Raw genomic sequence first — 26,562 nt, 5'->3', positions numbered from 1 at the left:
TTTCTCCACCAGCACTTCACCTTCCCCAACCCCCTTCCCCCTACTCCACTATTACATAAATGCTGGCCCCTTTACACCACTTCTGATGATGAATTATCTAGACTCGAAACATTAGCTTGCTTTCGCTCTGTGGATGCTGTCTGGCCTGCTGTGATCTCCTGCATTTGGTGTTTTCAGTATTATTAAAGCAACTCCACTGCAATTAGAATAATCAGTCAGTGCCATCATGAGTACGTATCCTCAGCTACACATCAGCTCCTGTTTAAAGTTTTTATGGAGAAGGACAGAAATGAGATCTGGATTCAATTTGTTATGTGTCTGGGATGTTGTGACATTTTCCATGAACACATTCAATATTAATACTGATAATAAGGGAAATTCTTATTGACCATGATACTATTTACTTTCTTCAAAATTAAATAGGGTACATATTGAAAACTTATTTCAACTTGTGAGGGAAATCACAACGATTGGCCATTACCGTAAGAAAACCACTCACTAAAGAATTCTAAAAAATCTCTTCACCCAGTGTGGTAAGAACTTGCTGTCACAGGGAGCAAAGTAAATAGAATCCACGTTATTAAAGAAAACTTAGATAAATAAATGAGGGAGAAAAGAATGAAAAGAGTTGTTAATTGGTTGAGATAAAGAAGAGCTTGAAAAGGTTCATGTGGAGGATAAGCATGGGCATGGAAATGTTGAGTCAAATGACCTTTGTTTCTGTGTTGAGGCAGATTAATGTTTATAAAGGAGTATGATTTGATCTTTCCCACCCCTGACTCTTGTTAGGATACACTTATATTTCTGCAAGTCAGAGAATCATAGTATGATATAGTATAAATCCCAGAATCACAAAAACATATTCATTCAACTGTCCTGCCAACTTCAAACATTTATGGAGAAACACCCCATATTGTTCTATTTTTGCAACATTAACCCATTTAGCTTCTATTGCCTCTCCTCATTCATCCTACCGAACCTTAGACTTTTCTGTATTGAATTTCATCTGCTTTCGAGTCATAGAGTCACAAAGCATGGAAGTAGACCTGTCAGTCCAACTTGCTGACTAAGTTTCCCAAACTAAACTAGTCCCATTATCCATCTTTCCTATTCATGTACCAGTTCAAATATCTTGTAAATGTTGTAACTGTACCTGCATATTCCACTTCCTCTGGCAATTCATTCCACATACAAACCAACATCTGTGTGAAAAGAATGCCTGAGGTCCCTTTTAAATCTTACTCCTCTCATCTTAAAATTATGCCTTCTAGTTTTGAACTCTCCTACACCAGGGAAAAATAACCTTTACTATTCACCTTATCTATGCCCCTCATGATTTTATAAACCTCAATAAAGTCACCTCAACCTCCAATATTCCAGTGAAAAAAGTCCCAGCATCTCATTTTAGCTCAAACCGTCCAGTCCCGATAACATCCTTGTAAATCTTTTCTGTACCTTTTCCAATTTAATAATATCCTTCCTATAGCAGGTGACCAGAACTGTACACAGTACTGGAAAAAGTGGCCTCACCTACATCCTGTACAACCACAGCATGCCATCCCAACTCCTATACTCCATGGTCTGAGCAATGAAGGCAAGCTTGCTAAATGCTTCATAACCACCCTCTATACATGTGGTGCAACTTCCAAAGAATTATGTACCTGAACCCCTGGGTCTCTCTGTTCGACAACATTTCCCAGGTCTACCATTAATCGTGCTGATCCTGCTATTGTCGTCTTACCAAAATGCAACACCTCGCACTTCACCAAATTCAACTCCATTGGACACTCACTTGCCCAATTGCTCAAAACCTCTTTGTAATCTTAGGTAACCTTCTTCTCTGTCCACGACATCACCAATTTTGGTGTCTTCTGCAAACTTATTAACCATGCCTCCTAAATTCTGGTTCAAATTGATTATATAATTGACAGATAAAAGTGGATCCAGAAATAATCCCTGCCGAACACTGTTGTTCAAAAAACAACCCTCCACCACCCCCTGTCTGCTACCATCAAGCTGATTTTGTATCCAATTGGAAAGCTGTCTCTGAATCTCATGTGATCTAACTTTAGTAATCAGTCTGCGATACAGAACCTTGTCAAAAGCCTCATATTTATACTGGCTATGAAAGCAGAAGACAGCTGCAGTGGTTAGGTGTCCCAATCATTGTGGTTTGATTTCAGTGAAATCTGACCACTGACTTGTCAAGATTGTACGAATAATGTTGGTGGCACAAAGTCTACATGTCAAACAAAAAAACAGAGTATCCTCTCTAAGCCAACTCTAGGTGGTGCAAAGAGCAGAGAAATGCTGATATCATTCTCAATTGATGGGAAGTAGCTGTTTGTCTGAATGGCATTGCAGGATGTAAGATAAACTACCAACATGTCAAACTTAAACTTGAGAAAAGGATTTATTTTAATTTGAACTGGATGTCTCATGGTTGGAGCATCTCTCTCCTCTCCCACTCTCCCTGCAGCCTCCCAGTCTTACCCCAACCTTTCTGTCACCCACAAAAGAGGCTGGCTTCTGGTACATCCATCCGACTTTGCGTCCAAGCTATCCCCCAGAACCTCACTAGAGAATCCATCGGCATAGAAGATACCTTGAGAAAATATCTCAAATCCACAGAGAGCTGCAATCAAATGGATGAAAAGCAACAAATCCTGCAGCCATGGTCTGCCATAATTGCTGAAATCTTCAAAGCTGGCAGATTTTTGCTTACACCAAGACTCCAGGCGCTCACCTGCGGATTTGGAAAGAAAAAAATAACTCTTTGTTGTGTGTTCACCTATTCCACAAACTTGAATATATCCTCAAGAAATTCATTACGATTTTAAACACTGCTTTCCATGTTTCGTGATGTCGGCAAATTATTAAAAAATAGTGTCTTGTATCACCAAGTACAAGGCCTTCACGTAGAACAAAAGCGAGAGAGATCCTCGGTTCTATACTGCTGTATATGTCCTTCCTGTCCAGATAATGGCCATTCACTTTGTATATGAATACAGACAGTTCATTTATTGAGCATGTGCAACCTGGATGGTATTTATGGCCATATTGGGTGGCCATACAGAGATTTAACCAATCTGGGAATGGTTTAAAAGGGTCAGCTGTTGCCATGGGAGACCAAACCTGAGAGGACAACTGTGGGGTCCACAAAGACAAAATAATTTCAGGTGTGTGTTTTCTCCCTGCCAGAGGTCGTCAAATGTTACTGCATGGTGTGATAGACCTTACCATATGAGACGGTGTATGGTACAGTATTTGGTAAGGAGTTGAGCAAGTTATTGATTAAAGACAGGTTTGGGTTGGCATAGACCTTATCCAGCTTATCTGTTACAACTAACCACCTGATGAGGTGGGGATTAGACCATGTTGCTCATACCTGGGAGCCTGGGAGATGAGTTGGTTGAAGAGTGATGATGTGTATTGTTGAGTGCTGTTGTACAACAATGACTTTGATGTGAGAAGCTTGGCCTCATACTGAGGTAGAGTATTCTGCAGTTGATTATGGGATGACAAGCGCAAAGGTCTTTGTGGTCTTGACCTATCATCCCAATGAAATACTGACCAGGTGCCTGAGGAGATTGTTGAGGGTTTTCATGCTGCACTCTTGATGAGTTGCTGCCCGGACAGTGAATGTCAGTGAGATTATTTGTTATTGGAGAATATTTTTAAAAAATTATTCATGATAAGTGGGCATCACTGGATGGGCCAGCATGTATTGAGTGTTGCCCTTGAGAATGTGGTGGAGTCTTTTTGAACTGCTGCAGTCCATTGATTGACGTAAACTGAGATTTATGTAATATTCTTAAGTTTAATTCTTGTATGTTTGGGTATGAGTTCGTAACCTGTACATTTTCTGTGTCTGAAGTGAATAACTTGTAAGTATTTCTGCAGCCATGGTGATTTCTTTTAAACCAGTTTGAGAGGCCAAGTTTCAAAATTAATAGTCTTTTGTGCACCACTAGTTTCTTTTTAGTCTATCTTCGATTTTCTTGCAAATAGAATTAGGCACAAGGTTTTTAGAAGCATCTGTAACTTGATTTTTAAGATGAAGGACAACACCCTTCTTAGAGAAGGAGACTTTTAATTTCAGTTGTACTATTTTGAGCAGTGCTGTGAAGTACTTGGAATACAATGACTGCATAATGGCTGCAGGCAGCTCGATGGCTCAGTGGTTAACACTGCTGCCTCACAGCGCCAGGGACTCGAATTCAATTCCCACCTCGGTGACTATCTGTGTGGAGTTTGCACATTCTCCCTGTGTCTGCGTGGGTTTCCTTCGGGTGCTCCGGTTTCCTCCGACAATCAAAAGATGTGCAGGTCAGGTGAATTGGCCAAGCCTAAATTGTCCATAGTATTAGGTGCATTAGTCAGGGGTAAATAGAAGATAGGGGAATGAGTTTGAGTGAGTTACTTTTTGGAGGGTCGGTGTGGACTTGTTGGGCCAAAGGGCCTGTTTCCATACATTAGGGAATCGAATCCAGTGCTTCTAAGACGGAATGATATGTAGTGAACCAGATTACTTTCAAGTAGGGAGTTAGTACTAATCAGGTTGTAAGATTGCTCACTGAGCTGTTGGATTTATTCTCAGACGTTTCGTCACCATCATCAGTGAGCCTCCGGTGAGGCATGGATGCTCTGTCCCGCTTATTCTTTATCTGTCTTGGTTTGTTGTGGTGGGTGATATCATTCCCAGTTCTATTTCTCAGAGGAAATGGGGTCCAAATCGATATATTTGTTAATGGAGTTCCCGTTTGAATGCCAGACCTCTAGGAATTCCTATTGTCTTTGTTTAGCCTGTCCCAGGATGAATGTATTGTCCCAGTCAACCTGCTGTCCTTCTTCACCTGTGTGTATGGATACCAGTGATAGACAATAGACAATAGGTGCAGGAGTAGGCCATTCAGCCCTTCGAGCCTGCACCGCCATTCAATATGATCATGGCTGATCATTCCTAATCAGTATCCTCTTCCTGCCTTATCTCCATAACCCTTGATTCCACTATCTTTGAGAGCTCTCTCCAACTCTTTCTTAAATGAATCCAGAGACTGGGCCTCCACTGCCCTCTGGGGCAGAGCATTCCACACAGCCACCACTCTCTGGGTGAAGAAGTTTCTCCTCATCTCTGTCCTAAATGATCTACCCCGTATTTTTAAGCTGTGTCCTCTGGTTCGGCACTCACCCATCAGCGGAAACATGTTTCCTGCTGCCAGAGTGTCCAATCCTTTCATAATCTTATATGTCTCAATCAGATCTCCTCTCAGTCTTCTAAACTCAAGGGTATACAAGCCCAGTCGCTTCAGTCTTTCAGTGTAAGGTAATCCCGCCATTCCAGGAATTGACCTCGTGAACCTACGCTGCACTCCCTCAATAGCCAGAATGTCTTTCCTCAAATTTGGAGACCAGAACTGCACACAGTACTCCAGGTGTGGTCTCACCAGGGCCCTGTACAGCTGCAGAAGCACCTCTTTGCTTCTATACTCAATTCCTCTTGTTATGAAGGCCAGCATGCTATTGGCCTTCTTCACTACCTGCTGTACCTGCATGCTTGCCTTTATTGACTGGTGTACAAGAACACCCAGATCTCTCTGTACTGCCCCTTTACCTAAATTGATTCCATTGAGGTAGTAATCTGCCTTCCTGTTCTTGCCACCAAAGTGATAACCATACATTTATCCACATTAAACTGCATCTGCCATGCATCTGCCCACTCACCTAACTTGTCCAGGTCACCCTGTAATCTCCTAACATTCTCTTCACATTTCACCCTGTCACCCAGCTTTGTATCATCAGCAAATTTACTAATGTTATTGCTGATACCATCTTCTATATCACTAACATATATTGTAAAAAGCTGTGGTCCCAGCACGGATCCCTGTGGTACCCCACTGGTCACTGCCTGCCATTCCGAAATGGAGCCGTTTAACACTACCCTTTGTTTCCTATCAGCCAACCAATTTTCCATCCAATCTAGTACTTTGCCCCCAATACCATGCGCCCTAATTTTACTCACTAACCTCCTGTGTGGGACTTTATCAAAAGCTTTCTGAAAGTCCAGGTACACTACATCTACTGGATCTCCCTCGTCCATCTTCAGAGTTACATCCTCAAAAAATTCAAGAAGATTAGTCAAGCATGATTTCCCCGTCATAAATCCATGCTGACTCTGTCCTATCCTGTTACTACTATCCAGATGTGCCGTTATTACATCCTTTATAATAGACTCCAGCATCTTTCCCACCACTGAGGTCAGACTAACTGGTCTATAATTTCCTGCTTTCTCTCTCCCACCTTTCTTGAAAAGTGGTATAACATTAGCCACCCTCCAATCCTCAGGAACCGATCCTGAATCTATCGAACTCTGGAAAATAATCACCAACGCATCCACGATTTCCCGAGCCACCTCCTTCAGTACCCTGGGATGTAGACAATCAGGCCCCGGAGACTTATCAACCTTCAGACCTAACAGTCTCTCCAACACCAAATCCTGGCAAACATAAATTCCCTTAAGTTCAGGTCCTTCAGTCACTGTTACCTCAGGGAGATTACTTGTGTCTTCCCAGTGAACACAGATCTGAAGTACCCATTTAATTCTTCTGCCATTTCTTTGTTCCCCGTAATATATTCCCCTGTTTCTGTCTTCAAGGGCCCAATTTTAGTCCTAACCATTTTTTTGCCTTGCACATACCTAAAAAAGCTTTTACTATCCTCCTTTATATTATTGGCCAGTTTACCTTCGTACCTCATTTTTCCGCTGCGTATTTCCTTCTTAGTAATCCTCTGTTGCTCTTTAAAAGCTTCCCAGTCCTCAGATTTCCCACTTATCTTTGCTATGTTATACTTTTTCTCTTTTAACTTTATATATTTCTTAACTTCCCTCGTCAGCCACGGCCGCCCATGCCTCCTCCTGGGATCTTTCTTCCTTTTAGGAATGAACTGATCCTGCAACTTCTGCATTATACTCAGAAATATCCGCCATTGTTCCTCCACTGTCATCCCTGCTAAGGTAATGATTTGGTCATGACTTTTGTTGGCTCATGTATCCTGGTGGCTAGTCTCCTGCCCGTTTGTCCAATGAAATGTTTGTTGCAGTCCTTGCAGGATAGTTTGTATTGATGTTCGTTCTGCTGATTGTTGGTATAAGGTCCTTTAAATTCATCAGGAGCTGCTTCAGTGTGTTGGTAGGTTTGTGGGCTGCCATGATGCCAAGGGGCCAGAGTAGTCTGGTCGTCATGTCCGAGATGAGTTTGATGTATAATAGGGTGGCTAGAGTCTCTGGGTGTGTTGTGTCTTCCCGTTTAGGTCTGTTGTGTAAGAGTCAGCGGACTGTGCTTATCGGGTACCTCTTGTTCCTGAATACATTGTGTCGGTGTTTTTCTTCGGCTTCTCCTAGTTCCTGGGTGCTGCAGTGTGTTGTGGCTCATTTAAATAATGTCCTGATACAGATCCCTGTGGGTGTTGGGATAGTTGCCCCTGTAGTTGAGTATCTGGTCTGTGTGTGTGTAAATGCAGGTCTGCAGCTCTCCATTGGCTCTTGGTTTTACTGTGACATCGAGGAAGGGGAGTCAGTTATTGTTCTCTTCCTCTTTGATGAATATTATACTGATAAGGATATTGTTTATGTCTTTGTTGGTTTCTTCTAATTTGTTGCTTTTCGTGCTGCCAAAGGTGTCATCCACATAGTGGACCCAAAGCTTGGGCTGGATTGTGTTCCTTTTAACTTCTGCATAACTGCTTCTGCTATAAGTCCTGATATTGGTAATCCCATAGACATCCCATTGATTTGTTTGCAGATCTTGTCGTTGAAGGTGAAGTGGATTGTGAGACACAGGTCTACTAGTTTGAGGATGCTGACCTTGCTGATGGAGTTGGTGCTGTCAGGTGTTTGTATCCTTGGTTCGTCTAACAGGGAGGCCAGTGTTTCTTTGGCCAGGGTGATGTTTATTGATGTGAATTGGGCTTTTACATCAAAGGAAACCATGACCTCGTCAACCTCTACCTTGGTGTCTTTGATGTTGAGGAATTCCTGGCTCTTCTACAAGGTGTTTCAGTTTGTGTTGCAGTTCCTTTGCGAGTCTATGTGTCAGGGTGCTGAAAAGTGAGACTAAGGGTCTGAGGGGGGGCCCCAGGTTTGTGTACCTTTGGTAATCCGTAGAAACTGGGTGTGTTGGATCCGAGGGGTTTCATTCTATGGAGGTCTATCTTGTTAATTTTACTTGCTTTGTGTAGTTTCCTCAGGGATGTTGTAATACGGTTTTCTAGCTATGGAGTCAGATCCATCGCCACCTGTTGGTATCTGTCGGTATCAGCGAGTAGTGTGTTTGCATTTTCATTGTATTGTATTCTGTTCAGGATGACGGTCATGCGCCCTTTGTCTGCCTGTAGGATTACAATATTCCTGTCGAGAGGCCGAGGAAAAACACCTACACAACATATTCAGGAACAATGTGTACCCGATAAGTGCAGCCCACCGATTCCTGCACAACAGACCTAAACAGGAAGGTGCAACACGCCCAGAAACTCTAACCACACTACCATACATCAAAGACATTTCGGACACAACGACCAAACTACTCCAGCCCCTAGGCATCACTGTAGCCCACAAAACTACCACCGCACTGAAACAGGTCCTGATTAATTTAAAGGACCCCGTACCAACAGCCAGCAAAACGAACATCATATACAAAATATCCTGCCAGGACTACAATAAACATTTCATTGGACAAACGGGCAGGAAACTAGCCACCTGGATACATGAGCACAAACTAGCCACCAAAAGTCATGACCAACTATCACTGGTATCCATACACACAGGAGAAGAGGGATACCGGTTTGACTGGGACAATACATTCATCCTGGGACAGGCTAAGCAAAGACACACACAGGAATTGCTAGAGATCTGGCATTCAAATCGGAACTCCATTAACAAACATATAGATTTGGGCCCCATTTACCAACCTCTCAGAAACAGAACCGGAAATGATATCACCCACCACAACAAACCATATCAGATAAATAACAAGCGGGACAGAGCACCAATACCTCACCGGAGGCTCACTGATAATGGTGGCGAAGCATCTGAGAACAAATCCACCAGCTCAGCGAGCAGACAACCTGAGCTGCATATCTTTTCCAGAATTTCAAAGTTAGTACGAATACCAGACCAGAAGTGTTGAAATAAAATTCTTAAGAGTTTACTTAAAGCTGAGTACATTTAAGCTCAAACGGATAAGAACTCAGAGAGAAGCTATCTGAAGTTCCATTCGAGAAGTTGAAGTCACAAGTGACTTAAACCCTGCTAAGGTTTTATATACAAGGACTCTGGTGTGACTACTGTACATGTGGTGTTTATGGTATTGTTGCAAAAGCAATTTTGTTTCTTTTCAGTTTTCAAAGGAGTTTGGTGTTATGGGATTGTACATTTACTGCAGTTTAAAAAATATTTTGAATTTGTATCCAAAAAGACGTTTTGATTTATTCTATTTTACCTTCATCTCTTTTGTTGATAAACTCTTGTTTTACTGTTCAAGCAGGTTCTAAAGCACAATGTGCTTATGTTTCAATGAGAGGCAACTTTGTTAAAACTAAAACAAATCAAAATATGAGCTATCCAGCAAGTATACTATAGAGAAAGTATTTGATTGGCCATATGATGAACTGGGTAAAATAAATTCATGTTGTGACTTGTGTAATAGTGCGACTAGAGACTGTGCACATTCCCATCTCGAACAGAAAGTGCGACAACTGCCTGAGTGTTTACCACATCACAGAAATAACATTTCAAAACTTAGCATTTTGGTTACAAATGCCATTCGTACATTCTGGGATCCTGAAAGGGGCTGCGAACAAATATAAGTCTTTCTTTCACAGTAGATTATTCCCTTTCAATTTCAAAACTTATTCTTGTTGTGTTTCAATCTGCTGTCCTGATCCCAATAACTGACTTCTCATGTGGATAATGATCCAGAATATAACACTGCAGTATTACAGTATCTGTTTAAGACAGAACATCAGTGAAATAACTCCATGAAGGTCGGGATCCCATCACCAAGTCACCCTTAATTTACACATACGTAGTACACCACACTGACCCAACTCGCTCAGAGCCAGCTCCTATAGTGAACAGAACCCCGATGTTCCTGGTTATATCTATCAGCCAGGACTCCCTAATTAGACCAGGTTAACAGCCCGAATGAAGAACTCATATTTTACAAGGTCCAATTGGCTGACCTCATTCCAATCACTACATTTCTCCCCATCCAAGTCCTGCGATGTAGGACTGTTCCTCTTCCTGTAGCTTCTCCTGGGGCATTTTCGCACCAGATCTGGTTCCTCCAACTCTCCCTTGGCTACTGGCAGTGTGTACTGGATCATAGCCCGCCTCTTGTGTCCTGAGCATCTTGTCTGAAATTCATCTTCTTCAGACAGTAATGGCATCGAGGCTGTGACATCTGCCATGTCCATCTCATCTTCAGAGGTTTTTTTGACACTAGGCAGTGCAGGAGAACCCACAGGTTCTGACAGTCTTGCCGGATGTTCCAAGGAGCCAAATAGGTTTTGCTCCTGTTGCGTTTGTGAGGTTGCAGCTTTCACATGCTTGTACAGGATTGCCTCTCCAACCTGAACTTTGTATGTCACAGGTCCTGACCTCATGTTGACCATGTCTCTTATCCATGCAGGGCCACTCAACACCCAACTTCGTCCCCTGAAGTAAACTGCCTTTCTCACTTTGAGGCGTCTTGAGTCTGGAATTGATGTTCCTGAGGCCATTTCACCCTCTCCATTCCCAGGTCTGGGAAGATTAGATTTAATCTAGCACTTAGTCTTCTCCACATCAGCAAAGCTGCTGGAGGTATCCTTGTGGTGGCGTGAGGGATGGTCCTTTAATCAAACAGGAACCGGGACAGTTGTTTTCAAGTGAAGCTTTAGGCTATTCCTTTAACGCTGTCCTCAAAATTTGTTTGCTCCTTCCGCCACACCATTGGATGACAGGTGGTATGGAGCTGTCCTTACATGTCAAGTGCCATTCAACTTTGGGCAATACTTGAATTCCCTGCTGGTAAATGATGGCCTGTTATCTGTGACCAACACCTCTGGGTTGGCATTGCAAAACATTCACCCAACTTTCCAGTTGTTGTCCCATGTCTGACGAATGAACTCTAAGCATGTCCACAATGAATCCACAATGATGAAAAGCATCAAACCCATGAAAGGACAGGCATAGTTGATATGTAACTGTGTTCGGGGTTTACCCGGCCATTCCCACAAACGTGGAGGAGCTGCTGGCAGTACTTTCTGTTTTTGTTGGCACTCTGGGGACTGTACCACGAACACAGCAATGCTGGCATCCAATCCTGATCACCAGGTGCAACTTTTCACCAGCATCTTCATTTTGGGAACCATTGGATAACTCTGGTAGACTTCAGCCAGTATCTGGCAGCCACCTTTGCTCGCAACAATCACTCTTGCTCCAGTAAGAATATGCCGTCCTGTACCATGGTCTTGTCTCGTCAGGTCCAGGAGGGTTTCATTACTGGTTATGATGATCCTTTTGTTTTCCCATCACCACCAACAGGATCTTTTTGTGTCCATAGTCTGATGTTGTAAGCGATGACCAGAAAGTTTACAAACATAACGGACTCTTCCCCTGGTAGCACCACTAATGGAGTATTTGCCAGTGGGAAGCGGCTGAAGTTATCGCATCTGTCACTTGGCCTCCCAGACGGTGTTCCAACTTGTAATTGTACCCGCTTAGAATAAGAGCCTCCCACTGAATTTGACCTGAAGCTATCGGTGGCATGGTCCTGTCTTCTTTAAGCAGCCCCAGTGGTTTGTGGTTTGTGGTCCGTAAAGGTATTGGTGGAACATTCTCATGCCAAAGATGATCGCCAAACCTTCTAACTGGATCATTCATCTGAAATTCTCAATGAAGACAATAAGATGGCAAGTCACTGGGGTAGCAATGGAATGAACCAAGATAGAAAGACAACTGTTTTGTTTCAACAATTCACAATGTTAAGTGTGCTGTCTGAATACACAGCCATTGCCACGGAGTTCATTTTTACTCCTCTTTCCAATTTACCTTCTGAAGGTTATTTGCCGTACTTTTACATTTTTCCTCTAGAGCAGGTTTATACAGTGGTGGACAAATAAATGTATTTGCTGTAAGTCTATGGAGGCCCCAGTGACATCACCACCTCTGTGATGCTTGAGTTCTCCTTCCTCCAAACTTCTCTCTCAATTTCTCCTTCTCTGCTGAAGCTGATGCTGGTGAAATTCATCTTGAGCAATGCTGATGTGGTGGGTTGTACACCAGGAGAACAATTGTGATCACCAACTTTTCTTCATTTCTATTGCAAGGACAATCTCCTTCCCCTCTCTATTTTACTGGTCTTGATAGAGACATGAATGGATTGATAAATGGGGAGCTCTCATTTCTTGTTTGCAAAAGACGCATACATCTTCTATCTGAATAGGCTTCCAGGAACTCAGTTTAACGTCTCATTTGAAAAATGGCATCCCCTGACCTATGCTAAAGCCTTAATTGAGATGATCATTTTAAATTTCAGAGACAGACTTAAATCTGTAACTTCTGATCAGGGTCAAGAGATGAGAACATTAGCACTGAATAGTATTATAGCTACCTGCATTTCTGTTAAATAAAATGAAATCAGTAAAAGCCAATATTGTTGGGCCTGTGGTCTTGATTGTGCATACTTATGCTAATATGACTGTGTGCTGTTGTTTTATTGAGTCTTGAGCACTTTAATTGAGCAAACATCCACCACTGTTCATTAATGTGTGAGGGGCTTTTCCACTAAAACAACACATGTGGATAAGACAGCGCCACTGTAGCCACTTTAATGCCCTTTAGGAAAGGAAACTGCTGTCATTAATTGGTCTGGCCTGCATGTGACTCCACACCACAGCAATGTGGTTCAGTCTTAACTGTTCTCTGGGCAATTCGGGATGCGCAACAAACACTGGCCTTACCAGTGATGCCCTCGCCGTGTGAATGGGTAAATTTAAAAATCCTTACACTAATTGATGATTTCAATTGACTAACACTGACTTAATGTTTCACGATGTGACACAGCTGAACAATATTCAGAAGACCATTTATTCCCCCCTTGCTAAGATCACTGAACTCCTCTGCCTCAGCTCCTTTTGCGACTGAAACCTTTTATGCTTTTGTTAACTTTAGACTTGACAATTCCAACATTCGGCGAAAGTGAGGACTGCAGATGCTGGAGATTAGAGTCAAGAGTGGTGCTGGAAAAGCACAGCAGGTCAGGCAGCATCCAAGGAGCAGGAGAATCGATGTTTCTGGCAAAAGCCCTTCATCAGGAATGAGTTTGGGAACCTTGGGCGTGAAGAGATAAATGGGAGGGGCGTGGGGCTGGGTGGGGGGAAGGTAGCCGAGAGTGCAATAGGTGGATGGAGGTGGGGGTAAAGGTGATAGGTCAGGAAGGAGGGTGGAGTGGATAGGTGGGAAGGAAGATTAACAGGTGGGACAGGTCATGAGGACGGTGCTGAGCTGGAAGGTTGGAACTGGGGTAAAGTGGGGGGGAGGGGAAGTGAGGAAACTGGTGAAATCCACATTGATGCCCTGGGGGTTGAAGGGTCCCGAGGCACAAGATGAGACGTTCTCGGCGAGGGGGAGTTGAAATGTTCAGCCATGGGGTTGTGGGGTTAATTGGTGCAGGTGTCCCAGAGATGTTCTCTGAAGTGCTCTGCGAGTAGGTGTCCAGGAGACCACATCGGGAGCATTGGATACAGTAAATGACATGTGGAAGTACAGGTGAAACTTTGATGGATGTGGAAGGCTCCTTTGGGGCCTTGGATGGAGATGAGGGGGAAGGTGAGGGCGCAGGCTTTGCAATTCCTGTGGTGGCAGGGGAAGGTGCCAGGATGGGACTGTGGGTTGTTGGGGGGGCGTGGACCTGACCAGGTAGTCGCGAAGGGAACAGTCATTGCGGAAAGCGGATAGGGTTGGGGAGGGAAATCTATCCCTGGTGGTGGGGTCTGTTTGTAGGTGGCGGAAATGGCAGAGGATGATGCATTGCATGCGAAGGTTGATGGGGTGGAAGATGAGGATCCAGGGAGGTTCTGTCCTTGTTCTGGTTGGAGGCGTAGGGTTCAAAGGCAGAGGTGCGGGACGTGGATGAGATGCAGTGGAGGGCATTATCAAGGAGTTGAGGTTATCTAAATTTCTGTGCTCAGGTCATAACAGGCACTGAAGCCAGTCATTCATCATTCATTATGGCTGATCTATGTCGGCGTCTGGTTCAGAAATTCCTTAAAATCCTTATTGTTGTTTTCAAATCACAGTTTTGGCTGTCTCTATCTCTGTAACCTCTTCCAGCCCCACAAACCTCCAAAATAATAAGGGGAGATGATGGTGCTATAGTAATGTCAATGGCCTAGTAATCCAGAGGTACTTGTTAATGTTTTGGGAACCTTTATTCCAATCCCACCAGTGGCATGTAATTCCAATTCGTAAGCCTGGAAATCAAAGCTACTTTCAGTCATGGTACCCATTGTTTGTTTTTTTTAAAAATCTGGTTCATTAAAGTCCTTTAGGGAAATAAATCTGCCATGCTTACTTGGTTTGGCCTACATGTGATTCCAGATTCACAGCAATGTGGTTAACTCTTAACTGCCTCTGAAATGCCTGAACAAGCAGTGCATTTTATGCGAAAGTAAGGTGGGCATTGAATGCTGGCCTGGTCAGCGACATTTAAAGCCATGAAAGAATAAGGAAAAATAAATAAATCTCTGTTCCTTCAATTCTGGTTTCCTTACCATCCTGAATTTTAATCCTTCCACCTTTGACAGCTGGAGGCACAGCCATATGCTGTGGATTTCCTTCTGTGCCTTGTTTTCCTCCTTTAAAATGCTCCTTAAAACGAACCTCATTGACCAAGGTCACCTGCCCTAATATCTCCTTATGTTGCTTTTGGTGTCAAATTCTGTTTGATAACGATCCTACTCAGCACCCTCTGATGTTTTACTATATGTAAGGTACTGTATAAATCAATGTTGCTGCACTTGGAGTGAAACTGGGAGATCTGTTTCCTGTGTGGTAAACTAGATTTGGTGCACCAAATGCAGATATGTGAACAAACATTTACAGGTTCGTGGCCGTGTTTCACATATAGAACTAAATACAGTCAACGTTTTCTGGGAACTTTTATTTTGTTTAGAAAATAGTTGCCTGATAACATAACTGTCTTAGAGGCATCAAAGGCAAAAACGTATTTCAATCATACTTCGCTTTGTGTACTCTTACTTAAAACATGTGAACTACAACTGTTACAGGAACCTGAAACCTGTTATAGATCAGTATTTGAGTAAAGTAACAAAATATGTTAATAATGGATGAGGGAAGAGGTCTTGAGAAGCCACCAACTTTTAAAGACTATGCAATGATACACTGATGATTCTAGCCAAATGTCACGTCTAATGCAATCTGTTCAAAGTGCTCCTGAGCTAGGGCCAAACAAGTGACTTTAAGCTACCCGTTCATGCCTTCTACAGGTCATCAGTTTCAGCATTGAACTCGAGATCTATTCCAAGGTTAACCAAAGAATCTGTGCTCATTGGAGTCCAGCCCAGAGGGGTCCTGTTAAAGTTTGGCCGGCAGCTGATGTCTTGGTGAAATATGATCACAGGCTCGGGTTCTGGAGGAGCTGTATCAAATTCCGGGAGCTGAAAAGTCATGAGTTTGGCTGCCTTTTCAAACCCTCCATACGGCATCGCAGTTCTGAAAAGGATTTTAAACACAAGTTCAGCTTTAATTTATAATGCAGGATGACAGTATATAAGGCAGAAAGATCTCTTTCACCCAAGGATGCCATCAGTTTCCCACCATTCTGTAAAATAAGTACAAAACCCTGCCTTTGAATTTATTCAGTGACAATCAGTGAAGAAATAATGTGCAAAATGCTGATAAGATTAGGTGAAAACAGATAGGAGGAGGCTTGTGTGGAGCATTAACACTATATATAAAACAGTTGGGTGGAATGGCCTGTTTCAGTGTTGTAGACTCCTAATTTTAAAACTCCTAATTTTAAATGACAGAATACAAATGCTTTTGAAAATAGGGAGATTTTAAAAATGTTAGTGGGAATTTATAGCACCTCATGCCCACAATTTCTCAAGATGCTGTCAGTTTTGAAGATTTTCGTGTTTAATCTAAATTCTAGGTTGGATTTATTTGAAAGTATGTCCTTCCCTGGGGAGAGTGCAGTTTCTTTAATAAGGTGGCTGGAAGAATGTAGGCAGTGATTTCAGAGCTAAGCTGCTGTATCTAATGACACGGCCATATCAAGTCACAGAGCAACAGTCTAATTTAAGAAAACTAATCAGGTCACGGACAGTTGCAAAAGACTTCGGGAGTTTTAACAGTACACTTCTCACTGCCTTTGGGATATTTGCATGTAAAACTGGTATATTATAACAGTTATTTTAAAGATTTTTGGAAATAACCAGTCTGGTTATTTTGAGCCTTTAATCAAAAAATGCCTTTCAGTCACACATGGGCAGGCAACTTGCCTCGAAAATACAACAACTGTTACAGACTGGGTACTTCACACAGCTGTTTGGTAAGTGGCTAAGAAACAAATGTTGTGACATAAACATTTTCTAATTGTCAGTAAACATTAGCAAGCCACACAAAATGAACTCCCTTAATTCTAGCAGTGACAGAAGTCGCACAAACACACATTCCCAGGTTGCAATTCAGAAATAAAAGAGGCTGGGAATTCTGTGTCAGGGCACTCATTCCTGACTCCCCAAAGCCTGTCCAACTATCTACAAGTCAGGAGTATGATGGATTACTCTTCACATGTTTGGATGAATGCAGCTCCAACAACGCTGAAGAAACCTGACACAATCCTAGGCAAAGTACCTCACCACCTTACAGATTCACTCACTCTATCAATGGTACACAGTGTCATTAGTGTGTTCTGTCAACAGGTTGCACTGCAACAACTCACCAAGTCTTTGTCAGCAGTTTCAAAATGCATCAAACTGAGATGGACAAGGACAACAGATGCATGAAACCACCACCATCTGCAAGATCTCTTCCAAGCCACACACCATCCTGACTTGGAACTAAATCGTTATAGCTTTATTGTCACCAGGTCAAAATCCTCCAACTCTGTTCCTAACAGAACTGAGAGGGCCCCTAAACTGCAATGATTGAAGTAATTCAATATGGCAGCTCACCATCATCCATCCATCCTCACAGCGCCTGAGACCCGGGTTCAATTCCCGCCTCAGGCGACTGACTGTGTGGAGTTTGCACGTTCTCCCCGTGTCTGCGTGGGTTTCCTCCGGGTGCTCCGGTTTCCTCCCACAGTCCAAAAGATGTGCAGGGTCAGGTGAATTGGCCATGCTAAATTGCCCGTAGTGTTAGGTAAGGGGTAAATGTAGGGGTATGGGTGGGTTTCGCTTCGGCGGGTCGGTGTGGACTTGTTGGGCCGAAGGGCCTGTTTCCACACTGTAATGTAATCTAATGAAATTATGAATGGGTAAAAACACCCACATCTTTTAAAGACTAAACAAAGGGAATGGAAGAGAGGGAAACCATTCAATTGTTTCATGATTTGATATTGAGTTGAACTTTTCTGTTGATCTTGTCCCACATCTTTTCTTGTGAACATGCAGACTTCTCCTTAGGCACTACTTCCTGGTGATGGGCTTATGTGCAAAAAATTGATTCTCCTGCTCCTCAGATGCTGCCTGACCCATTGTGCTTTTCCAACACCACACTCTCGACTACTTTTTTGCCATGTACTTTTCTTGCGTGACAGGGACTACAGTGTGGGATTTGACTCGCCAAGATTGCAGATAACCCAGAAAGAGGGATGAAGACAAGTAGTGAGAATGACACAATGAATCTGCAGGGGGATATGGAGAGGTTAAATGAGTCAGTCATTATTAAAAAGCTCTGATCATGTTGCAGATTCAATCGGGCAGAGGTGTGCCTGAATTACACTGCATTAGGCCTCACTGCGAATCCAAGCAGTGAGCAGGTCAGTACATAACTGGGCGTTGGTGTTACTCAGTGGGCTGGACATCGGTTTGCAATTCAGAATGAGCCAACAGCGTGGGTTCCATTCCTGCACTGGCTGAGGTTACCATGAAGGACTCTCCTTCTCAACCTCTCCCCTCACCTGAGTTATGGTGACCCTCAGGTTAAACCGCCACCAATCATCTCTCTTTGATGAGAGAGCAGTCCTATGATCTGAATATGGTAACTTTACCTTTACACTGTTGTATGCATTGGGTGGCTGTTCAAACGATAGCCTTGTCAGTTACAGGATTAACAAAAATAAAAAAAATCCATGCAAGGAAGTAATAAAAGAACTAGATACTTTCTTCAACCTGCAAAAAAAATACATTATCATATGGACAAAACTGAGCAAGTGCTCTCATTGACAGATGGAAAGGATGAATACTTCTATCAGTGATCTCCACAGACTTGCAGAGAACTATTAAAAGCTTAAGGCAGCTTAAAAGAACTAATCAGTGACAGTAATGTTTTGATGTCTTAGCTGAAGCATTGTCTGACCACTTGAAGTCAAGAGATGACTTAAAGGCAGTTCAACTAAGAATAGAAACCGAGGTCAGGAAGAACAATTGAACAGCGATTTGGAATGGTAGGGAGAACCATAACCGAAAAATGACTGACCGAGTGCAATGTGTTAAAGTCAAAAGCAGAGAAGTGGTGTACAAAAATAGTGTTGGGGTGGGAGAATGTTGACTGAAAGAACCTCAGATAACTTATCAGTGTGGCAGAAAAGTGCTGGTCTTAAAATTGTCTCACCAAAGACACAACATATCATTAATGCAATAAATGCCTGTCCCAAGATGTGAGTCACAGAAATAAGTTTTTACATAAAAATCTAAAAAGTCCCAATGAAACAGAAGATTTTAATGATATTGTGATGCATTTCCTTGACAAGATCTAGGAATCAAGCAGAAGTTACCTGAGTCCTGATATCCAAGGAAGGGGAAACAAGATTTGTTTCAAGAGGGCATAGGTTTAGGGTGAGAGGGGAAAGATATAAAAGGGATCTAAGGGGTAACTTTTTCACGCAGAGGGTGGTACATGTATGGAATGAGTTGCCAGAGGAAGCGGTGGAGGCTGGTACAATTACAGATTTAAAAGGCATCTGGATGGGGAGATGAATAGGAAGGGTTTGGAGGGATATGGACTGGGTGCTGGCAGGTGGGACTAGATTGGATTGGGATATCTGGTCGGCATGGACGAGTTGGACCGAAGGGTCTGTTTCTGTACTGTACATCTCTCTGACTCTGTTTCTGCAGGATGCACTGCACAGCGAAAAATAGCCAACAGCAAGTATTTTAGAAAATAGACAAGAGAAAGCTGAGCCAGGTAATTGGGTCTGCTTATTCCAGTTATTAGACAAAATCTTTTAGCAACAAAACCCACTTCAAAAAGATTTGAAGAAAATGTCAGTAAACTTATAACACAAAATGTGTTTTCCTCGAATTGTTTAGAATTGCCCACAGCAGCAACCTGCTCAGGAAATAAAAGTGACCCTTTGATGTGACCATCACTATTTAATACATCTTCAGTCTTTATCTGCAGCACATATTCTCGTTGGAAGCTAGCCTGTTTCTCAGCTGTTTCAAGTAATCTTGTACTGTTATGTATCAGAAATCTCTCATTGTCTGTCAATGGCCATATTACTAGCTCACTTAGAATGGCAGTAAGCTTTTCCAATTCGACATTCCACTGCTCCAGAGTGGATGACAGGGTAGAATCAAATAACACAGAGATTTGAAAGAAAGAAAGAAAACATTGTATTGCAGCATAACCTCACCAAGCACTTTCCAGCCAATGAAGCATTTCAGAAAGATGGTCAATGCCCCAGTGGATGTGGTGGCTAATTTGTACAGAGCAAGATCCCAAAAACTGTTATAGAGTCATTGAGATGTACAGCACAGAAACAAACTCTTTGGTCCAACCTGTCCATGCTGACCAGATATCCCAACCCAATCTAGTCCCACCTGCCAGCTCCCGGCCCATATCCCTCCAAACCCTTCCTATTCATCTCCCCATCCAGTTGCCTTTTAAATGTTTCAATTGTACCAGCCTCCACCACTTGTTCTGGCAGCTCATTCCATACATGCACCACACTCTGCATGAATAAGTTGCCCCATAGGTCTCTTTTATATCTTTCCCTTCTCACCCTAAACCTATGCCCCCTAGTTCTGGACTTCCCCCACCACAGGGAAAAGATTTTGTCTATTTACCCTATCCATGCCCGTCATGAATTTATAAACCTCTATAAGGTCACCCCTCAGCCTCCAACACTCCAGGGAAAACAGCCCCAGCCTGTTCAGCCTCTTGGTTTTGCTGAAATCCTCCAACCTTGGCAACATCCTTGTAAATCCTTTCTGAATCCTTTCAAGTTTCACAACATCCTTCCGATAGGAAGGAGACCAGAACTGCACGCAATATTCCAAAAATGGCCTAACAATGTCCTGTACAGCTGCAAAATGACCTCCCAACTCCTATACTCATTGCTTTGACCAATAAAGGAAAGCATACCAAACACCTTCTTCACTATCCTATCTACCTGCGACTCCACTTTCAAGGAGCTATGAACCTGCACTCCAAGGTCTCTTTGTTCAGCAACACTCCCTTGCACCTTACTATTAAGTGTATATGCCCTGCCCTGTCTTTCCAAAATGCAGCACCTCACATTTATCTAAATTAAACTCCATCTGCCACTCCTCAGCCCATTGGCCCATCTGATCATCTTTTCCCTGGGATGGGGGAGTCCAGAACTAGGGGGCATAGATTTAGGATGACAGGGGAAAGATATAAAAAAGACCTAAGGGGCAACGTTTTCAAGCAGAGATTGGTACGTGTATGGAATGAGCTGCCAGAGGAAGTGGTGGAGGCTGGTACAATTGCAACATTTAAAAGGCATCTGGATGGGTATATGAATAGGAACAGGTTGGAGGGATATGGACCGGGTGCTGGCAGGTGGGACTAGATTAGGTTGGGATATCTGGTCAGCATGGGTGAGTTGGACCGAAGGGTCTGTTTCTGTGCTGTACACCTCTATTACTTTATTTAACCTTTCAGTTAGACGCAGGTGCAGAAGCATTAGTTCTTTGTGATACTAAACGGTAATTGGAGAAAAGTTTAATTCTGTGGACCGAGGTTTAGAACTGAATATCAGAGGACAACTGAACATAACTCTTCAATTTAGAAAGAGAAAAATAATTGAAACTTTCCACAAGTGAACCAGCTCTACCACCTTGCATTTGCTTTGACAAGTCAAGGAATTGGAAAGCTGAGAAGATCAACTTATAACCACTGAAGTTGAATTTCCACAGCTGTGCACACTGGAAAACTGGAAACAGTATACAACATCACTTCACTTCCTGAAATGTAGCCAATGTCTGTTTACATCCAGTAAGGTTGCTTATCCTCTCTCATCAAAGATGAAGAAGGAAATTGACTCTATGTTAAAGCAAGGGGTTATTTCACCTGTAATAAATGAATAGAATGGACTTAGAATGGACTCAGTGCCAAAGCCCAATGGATGTCAGAATCTGCCCAGATCTCACAAATGTAATTTAATTGTAATAAAAATATAATTTAATGCAAAGTTCATTGTATCTTGTCTGTGGATGGGGACTTTGCAAAGTCAGGATAGAGTTCTACATGAAACAAGATGCAAACCATGTTTTTTTGGGACACTGCCCCTCTTAATTTGCTCACAGCCTTCACCATTTGGAACATTATGCTTCAGTATCACATTAGCACCGGAATTCTTCCAGAGGACAATGTCAAGCATCCTCGAGACTGGATAGAATTGTATGTCCCATGTAGACATCCTGATCCACAAGTTCACTCAGACAGAAGAAAGCACTTGAGTGTCAGTTATGCTGCAACACCTACAAAAAGTAGGACTCAGTAACAACTGTGAATTCTTATAACCACCTGTCAAACTCCTTAGGCATGTTGTGGATGTATTTGTTGTCAGAGCTGATCAGCAAAGAACAAGACCAATCAAGGAGTTTTCACAATATGACTGAGATGTGGGATTCACGGTCAATCATGTCAGCATGTTTGCTGTCTTAAATAAACCACAATAATTAGCTGATACACAGTACAATACATAGTGCTGAAACAAAGTAAAATTTTTGGGCATTTTTGAGAAAATCAAAGAGATGTTATTATCATTTGATTTTGTTTTAATGATTATGCATTCAGAAATGTGGGCTTCATGGCAAACATACATTTATTACCAATCCCTAATTGCCCTGGATAAGGTGGTGTTGAGCTGCCTTCTTGAACCTTTGCAGTTAATTTGCTGGAGTGCTAAAGTGTAAGATTGATGTTTAATGACATGTAACAATGCTATTTGGAGGGAGTTCCATGATTTTGACCCAGGGACAGTAAAGGAACAGTGCTGTATTTCCAAGTCAGAATGGTGTGTTGCTTGGAGTGGAATTTGCAGTTGTCAATATTAGCTAGTATCTGCTGCCGTTGACCTGCTAGACTGTATTGGTCATGGGTTTGGAAGGTGCTGTCTAATTAACCTTGGTAATTTTCTTCAGTGCACCTTCTAGGTGGTACATGCTGCTGACATTGTGAGCTGGTGGTGGAGAGAGAGAATGTTTGTGGATGTAGTGCCAATCAAATGGGCTGCTTTGTCCTAGAACATGTCAAGCTCCATTAGTGTTTTTGGAGCTGCACTCATCCAGACAAGCAGGGAGGATTCTATTACACACCTTGTAGATCGTGAAAAGGCTTTGGGGAGTCAAATGTTGAGTTACTTGTTGCAAGATTCCTAGATTCTGACCTGCTCTTGTAGTCACAATAATCATATGGCCAGTTTAGTTGAGTTTTTGGTCAATGGTAACACCCAGGATGTTGATATATTAGCTCACCATGACCCAGACTACCTACCTACCAACATTGCTACACATGCATCTTCTGCAAAACTGGGAGATGTACACTTTCTGATACAGACATATAGAACACAGAGCATAAAACATTAGAGTGCAGTACAGGCCCTTCGGCCCTCGATGTTGTGCCAACCCGTGGAACCAATCTGAAGCCCATCTATCCTACACTATTCCATTTTCATCCATGTGTTTAACCAAGGACCATTTAAATGCCCTTAAAGTTGGTGAGTCTACTGTTGCAGGCAGGTTGTTCCATGCCCCTACTACTCTCCAAGTAGAGAAACTATCTCTAACATCTGTCCTATATCTATCACCCCTCAATGTAAAGCTATGTCCCCTCATGCAAGCCATCAACATGCGAGGAAAAAGACTCTCACTGTCAACCCTCGATAATCTTACATGTCACAACTAAGTCACCTCTCAACCTTCTCTCTAATGAAAACAGCCTCAAGACCCTCAGCCTTTCCTTCATAAGACCTTCCCGCCATACCAGGCAACATCCTAGTAAATCTCCTGTGAACCCTTTCCAAAGCTTCCTCATCCTTCCTATAATGAGGTGACTAATAATCTACACAGTACTCTAAGTGCGGCCGCACCAGAGTTTTGTACAGCTGCAGCATGATCTCGTGGCTCCGAAACTCAATCCCTCTACCAATAAAAGCTGACACACCTTATGCCTTTTAACAACCCTATCAACCTGTGTGGCAACTTTCAGGGATCTGTGCACATGGACACAGAGATCTCGCTGCTTATCTACACTACCATTACCATTAGCCCAGTACTGTTTATTCCTGTTGTTTCTTCCAAAGTGGATCACCTCACACTTTTCCGCATTAAACTCCATTTTCTACCTCTCACCCCAGCTCTGCAGCTTATCTATGTCCATCTGTAACCTGCAACATCCTTCAACACTATCCACAACTCCACTGATCTTCATGTCATCTGCAAATTTACGAACCCATCCTTCCACGCCCTCATCTAAATCATTTATAAAAATGACAAACAGCAGTGGCCCCAAAACAGATAGTTGCAGTACCCCACTAGTAACTGAACTCCAGGATGAGCATTTCCCCATCAATCACTACCCACTGTCTTCTTTCAGCTCGGCAATTTCTGATCCAAACCGCTAAATCACCCTCAATCCCATGCCTCCGTATTTTGTGCAATAACCTATGGTAGGGAACCTTATCATACGCCTTACTGAAATTCATATACACCACATCAAATGCTTTACCCTCATCCACCTGTTTGGCCACCATCTCAAAGAATTCAATAAGATTTGTGAGGCACAACCTACCCGTCACGAAACCATGTTGACTATCCCTAATCAACTTATTCCTCTCTAGATGATTATAAATTATATCTCTTATAACCTTTTCCAACACTTGACCCACAACCAAAGTAAGGCACATTGGTCTATAATTACTAGGGTTGTCTCTACACCCTTTCTTGAACAAGGAGACAACATTTGCTATCTTCCAGTCCTCTGGCACTATTCGTGTAGACAACGATGACATAAAAATCAAAGCCAAAGGCTTTGCAATCTCCTCACCGGCTTCCCAGAGAATCCGAGGATAAATCCCATCCGACCTAGGGGACTTAACTATTTTCACACTTTCCAGAATTGCTAACGCCTCTGCCTTACGCACCTCAATCCCATCTAGTCGAGTAGCCTGAATCTCAGTATTCTCCTTGACAACATTATCTTTTTCCGGTGTGAATACTGACGAAAAATATTCATTTAGCGCTTCTCCTATCTCCTTAGACCCCATGCACAACTTCCCACAACTATCCTTGATTGGCCATAATCTTTCTCTAGTCATTCTTTTATTCCTGACATACCTATAGAAAGCTTTAGGGTTTTCCTTGATCCTATCTGCCAATGATGTCTCATGTCCCCTCCTGGTTCTTCTTAGCTCTCTCTTTAGGTCTTTCCTGGCTAACATGTAACTCTCAAGCACCCTAACTGAGCCTTCACATCTCATCCGAACATAAGCCTCCTTCTTCCTCTTGACAAGCAATTCAACTTCTTTAGTAAACCACGGTTCCCTCCTCGACCACTTCCTCCCTGCCTGACAGGTACTGCCATGCAGTAGCTGTTCCTTGAAAAGCTCCACATTTCAATTGTGCCCATTCCCTGTAGTTTCCTTCCCCATCGTATGCATCCTAAATCTTTCCAAATCATATCATAATTGCCTTTACCCCAGCATAACTCTTGCCCTGCCTTATATACCTATCCCTTTCCATCACTAAAGTTAACATAACCGAATTGTGGTCACTATCACCAAAGTGCTCGCCTACCTTTAAATCTAACACCTCGCCCGGTTCATTACCCAGTACCAAATCCAATGAGGAATTATCCCTTGTTGGTCTGTCTACCTATCATCCTGCACACATTGGACAAAAACTGACCCATCTAAAGAACTCGAACTATAGTATTTCCAGTCAATATTTGGAAAGTTAAAGCCCCCATAACAACTACCCTGTTACTCTCGCTCCTATCCAGAATCATCTTTGCTGTCCTTTCCTCTGCATCTCTGGAACTATTTGGAGGCCTACAGAAAACTCCCAACAGGGTGACCTCTCCTTTCCTGTTTCTAACCTCAGTAGACAAGTCCTCAAACGTCCTTTCTGCTACCATAATACTGTCCTTGACTGACAATGCAACACCTCCCTCCTTTCACCATCTTCTCTGTTCTTACTGAAACATCTAAATCCCAGAACCTACAACAACCATTCCTGTCCCTGCTTTATCCATATCTCCGAAATGGCCACAACATCAAAGTCCCAAAAATGGAAAGTGAAGACTGCAAAGCGACCAAGACAATTCTGGAGGGAAGGAGGAATATTCTGTTAACCTGGCATCAGAAACCTCACCTGTTGAAGGATTTATAATAACGCAACTTGGTTAAGCCAGATGGACTTTCCATGTGTAAATTCATAGTTGCCTTCAGTTCAGAGTCGTTGCCCATGGCCTGTTCCCAGGGTGACACATAGGTTTTCAGTACTGTGATATGTTTTTTCCCAGCTCCTCCTGCAGATCCTTTTTCACCATCTGCTCCATCTGTAGAATAGCAAAATCGAAGATGAGTTATCATCAGACATAAATATTATAGGCGGCACGGTGGCACAGTGGTTAGCAGCGCCAGAGACCCGGGTTCAATTCCCGCCTCAGGCGACTGACTGTGTGGAGTTTGCACATTCTCCCCGTGTCTGCGTGGGTTTCCTCCGGGTGCTCTGGTTTCCTCCCACAGTCCAAAGATGTGCAGGTCAGGTGAATTGGCCATGCTAAATTGTCCGTAGTGTTAGGTAAGGGGTAAATGTAGGGGTATGGGTGGTTTGCGCTTCGGCGGGTCGGTGTGGACTTGTTGGGCCGAAGGGCCTGTTTCCACACTGTAAAGTAATCTAATCTAATCTAATCTAATGGGAAAATATTTCTGCATTATTGCTCATTTAGTTCTGATTCATTGGAGAACTGTGGTAAAGATTAAAATTGTCAATGATATATATTAAGTAGAATCACTTTCTGTTCATTTTGGATCAGGGAACCTTATTTTTTATATTATTATCATTCTTTATTTGAGT

General features: G+C 42.8%; 1 protein-coding gene and 1 long non-coding RNA gene across 2 annotated transcripts in view; one reads left to right on the top strand and one right to left on the bottom strand.

Moving 5' to 3' along the window:
• The window catches only part of LOC148137421 (uncharacterized), a 101,312-nt gene that overhangs the window by 17,178 nt on the left and 57,572 nt on the right, over positions 1-26,562 (top strand). The gene's annotated exons all lie outside the window — the stretch shown is intronic.
• The window catches only part of myoz1a (myozenin 1a), a 29,681-nt gene continuing 18,303 nt past the window's right edge, over positions 15,185-26,562 (bottom strand). Inside the window, exons 5-6 of the mRNA XM_043679233.2 lie at positions 25,855-26,041; positions 15,185-15,775 (exon numbers count right to left, since the gene is read on the bottom strand). Of these exons, the coding sequence (XP_043535168.1) occupies positions 15,544-15,775; positions 25,855-26,041 (419 nt within the window). The 3' untranslated portion in view covers positions 15,185-15,543. The remainder of the gene's footprint in view (positions 15,776-25,854; positions 26,042-26,562) is intronic.

The sequence above is a fragment of the Chiloscyllium plagiosum genome, unplaced genomic scaffold (genome assembly GCF_037043375.1).
Source record: "Chiloscyllium plagiosum isolate Xiang-an unplaced genomic scaffold, Cpla_swu_hap1 HiC_scaffold_43, whole genome shotgun sequence".
Taxonomy (NCBI): Eukaryota; Metazoa; Chordata; class Chondrichthyes; order Orectolobiformes; family Hemiscylliidae; genus Chiloscyllium; species Chiloscyllium plagiosum.
Note: the sequence above shows the minus strand (reverse complement) of the source record. Positions and strands in the feature narration are given on the sequence as shown.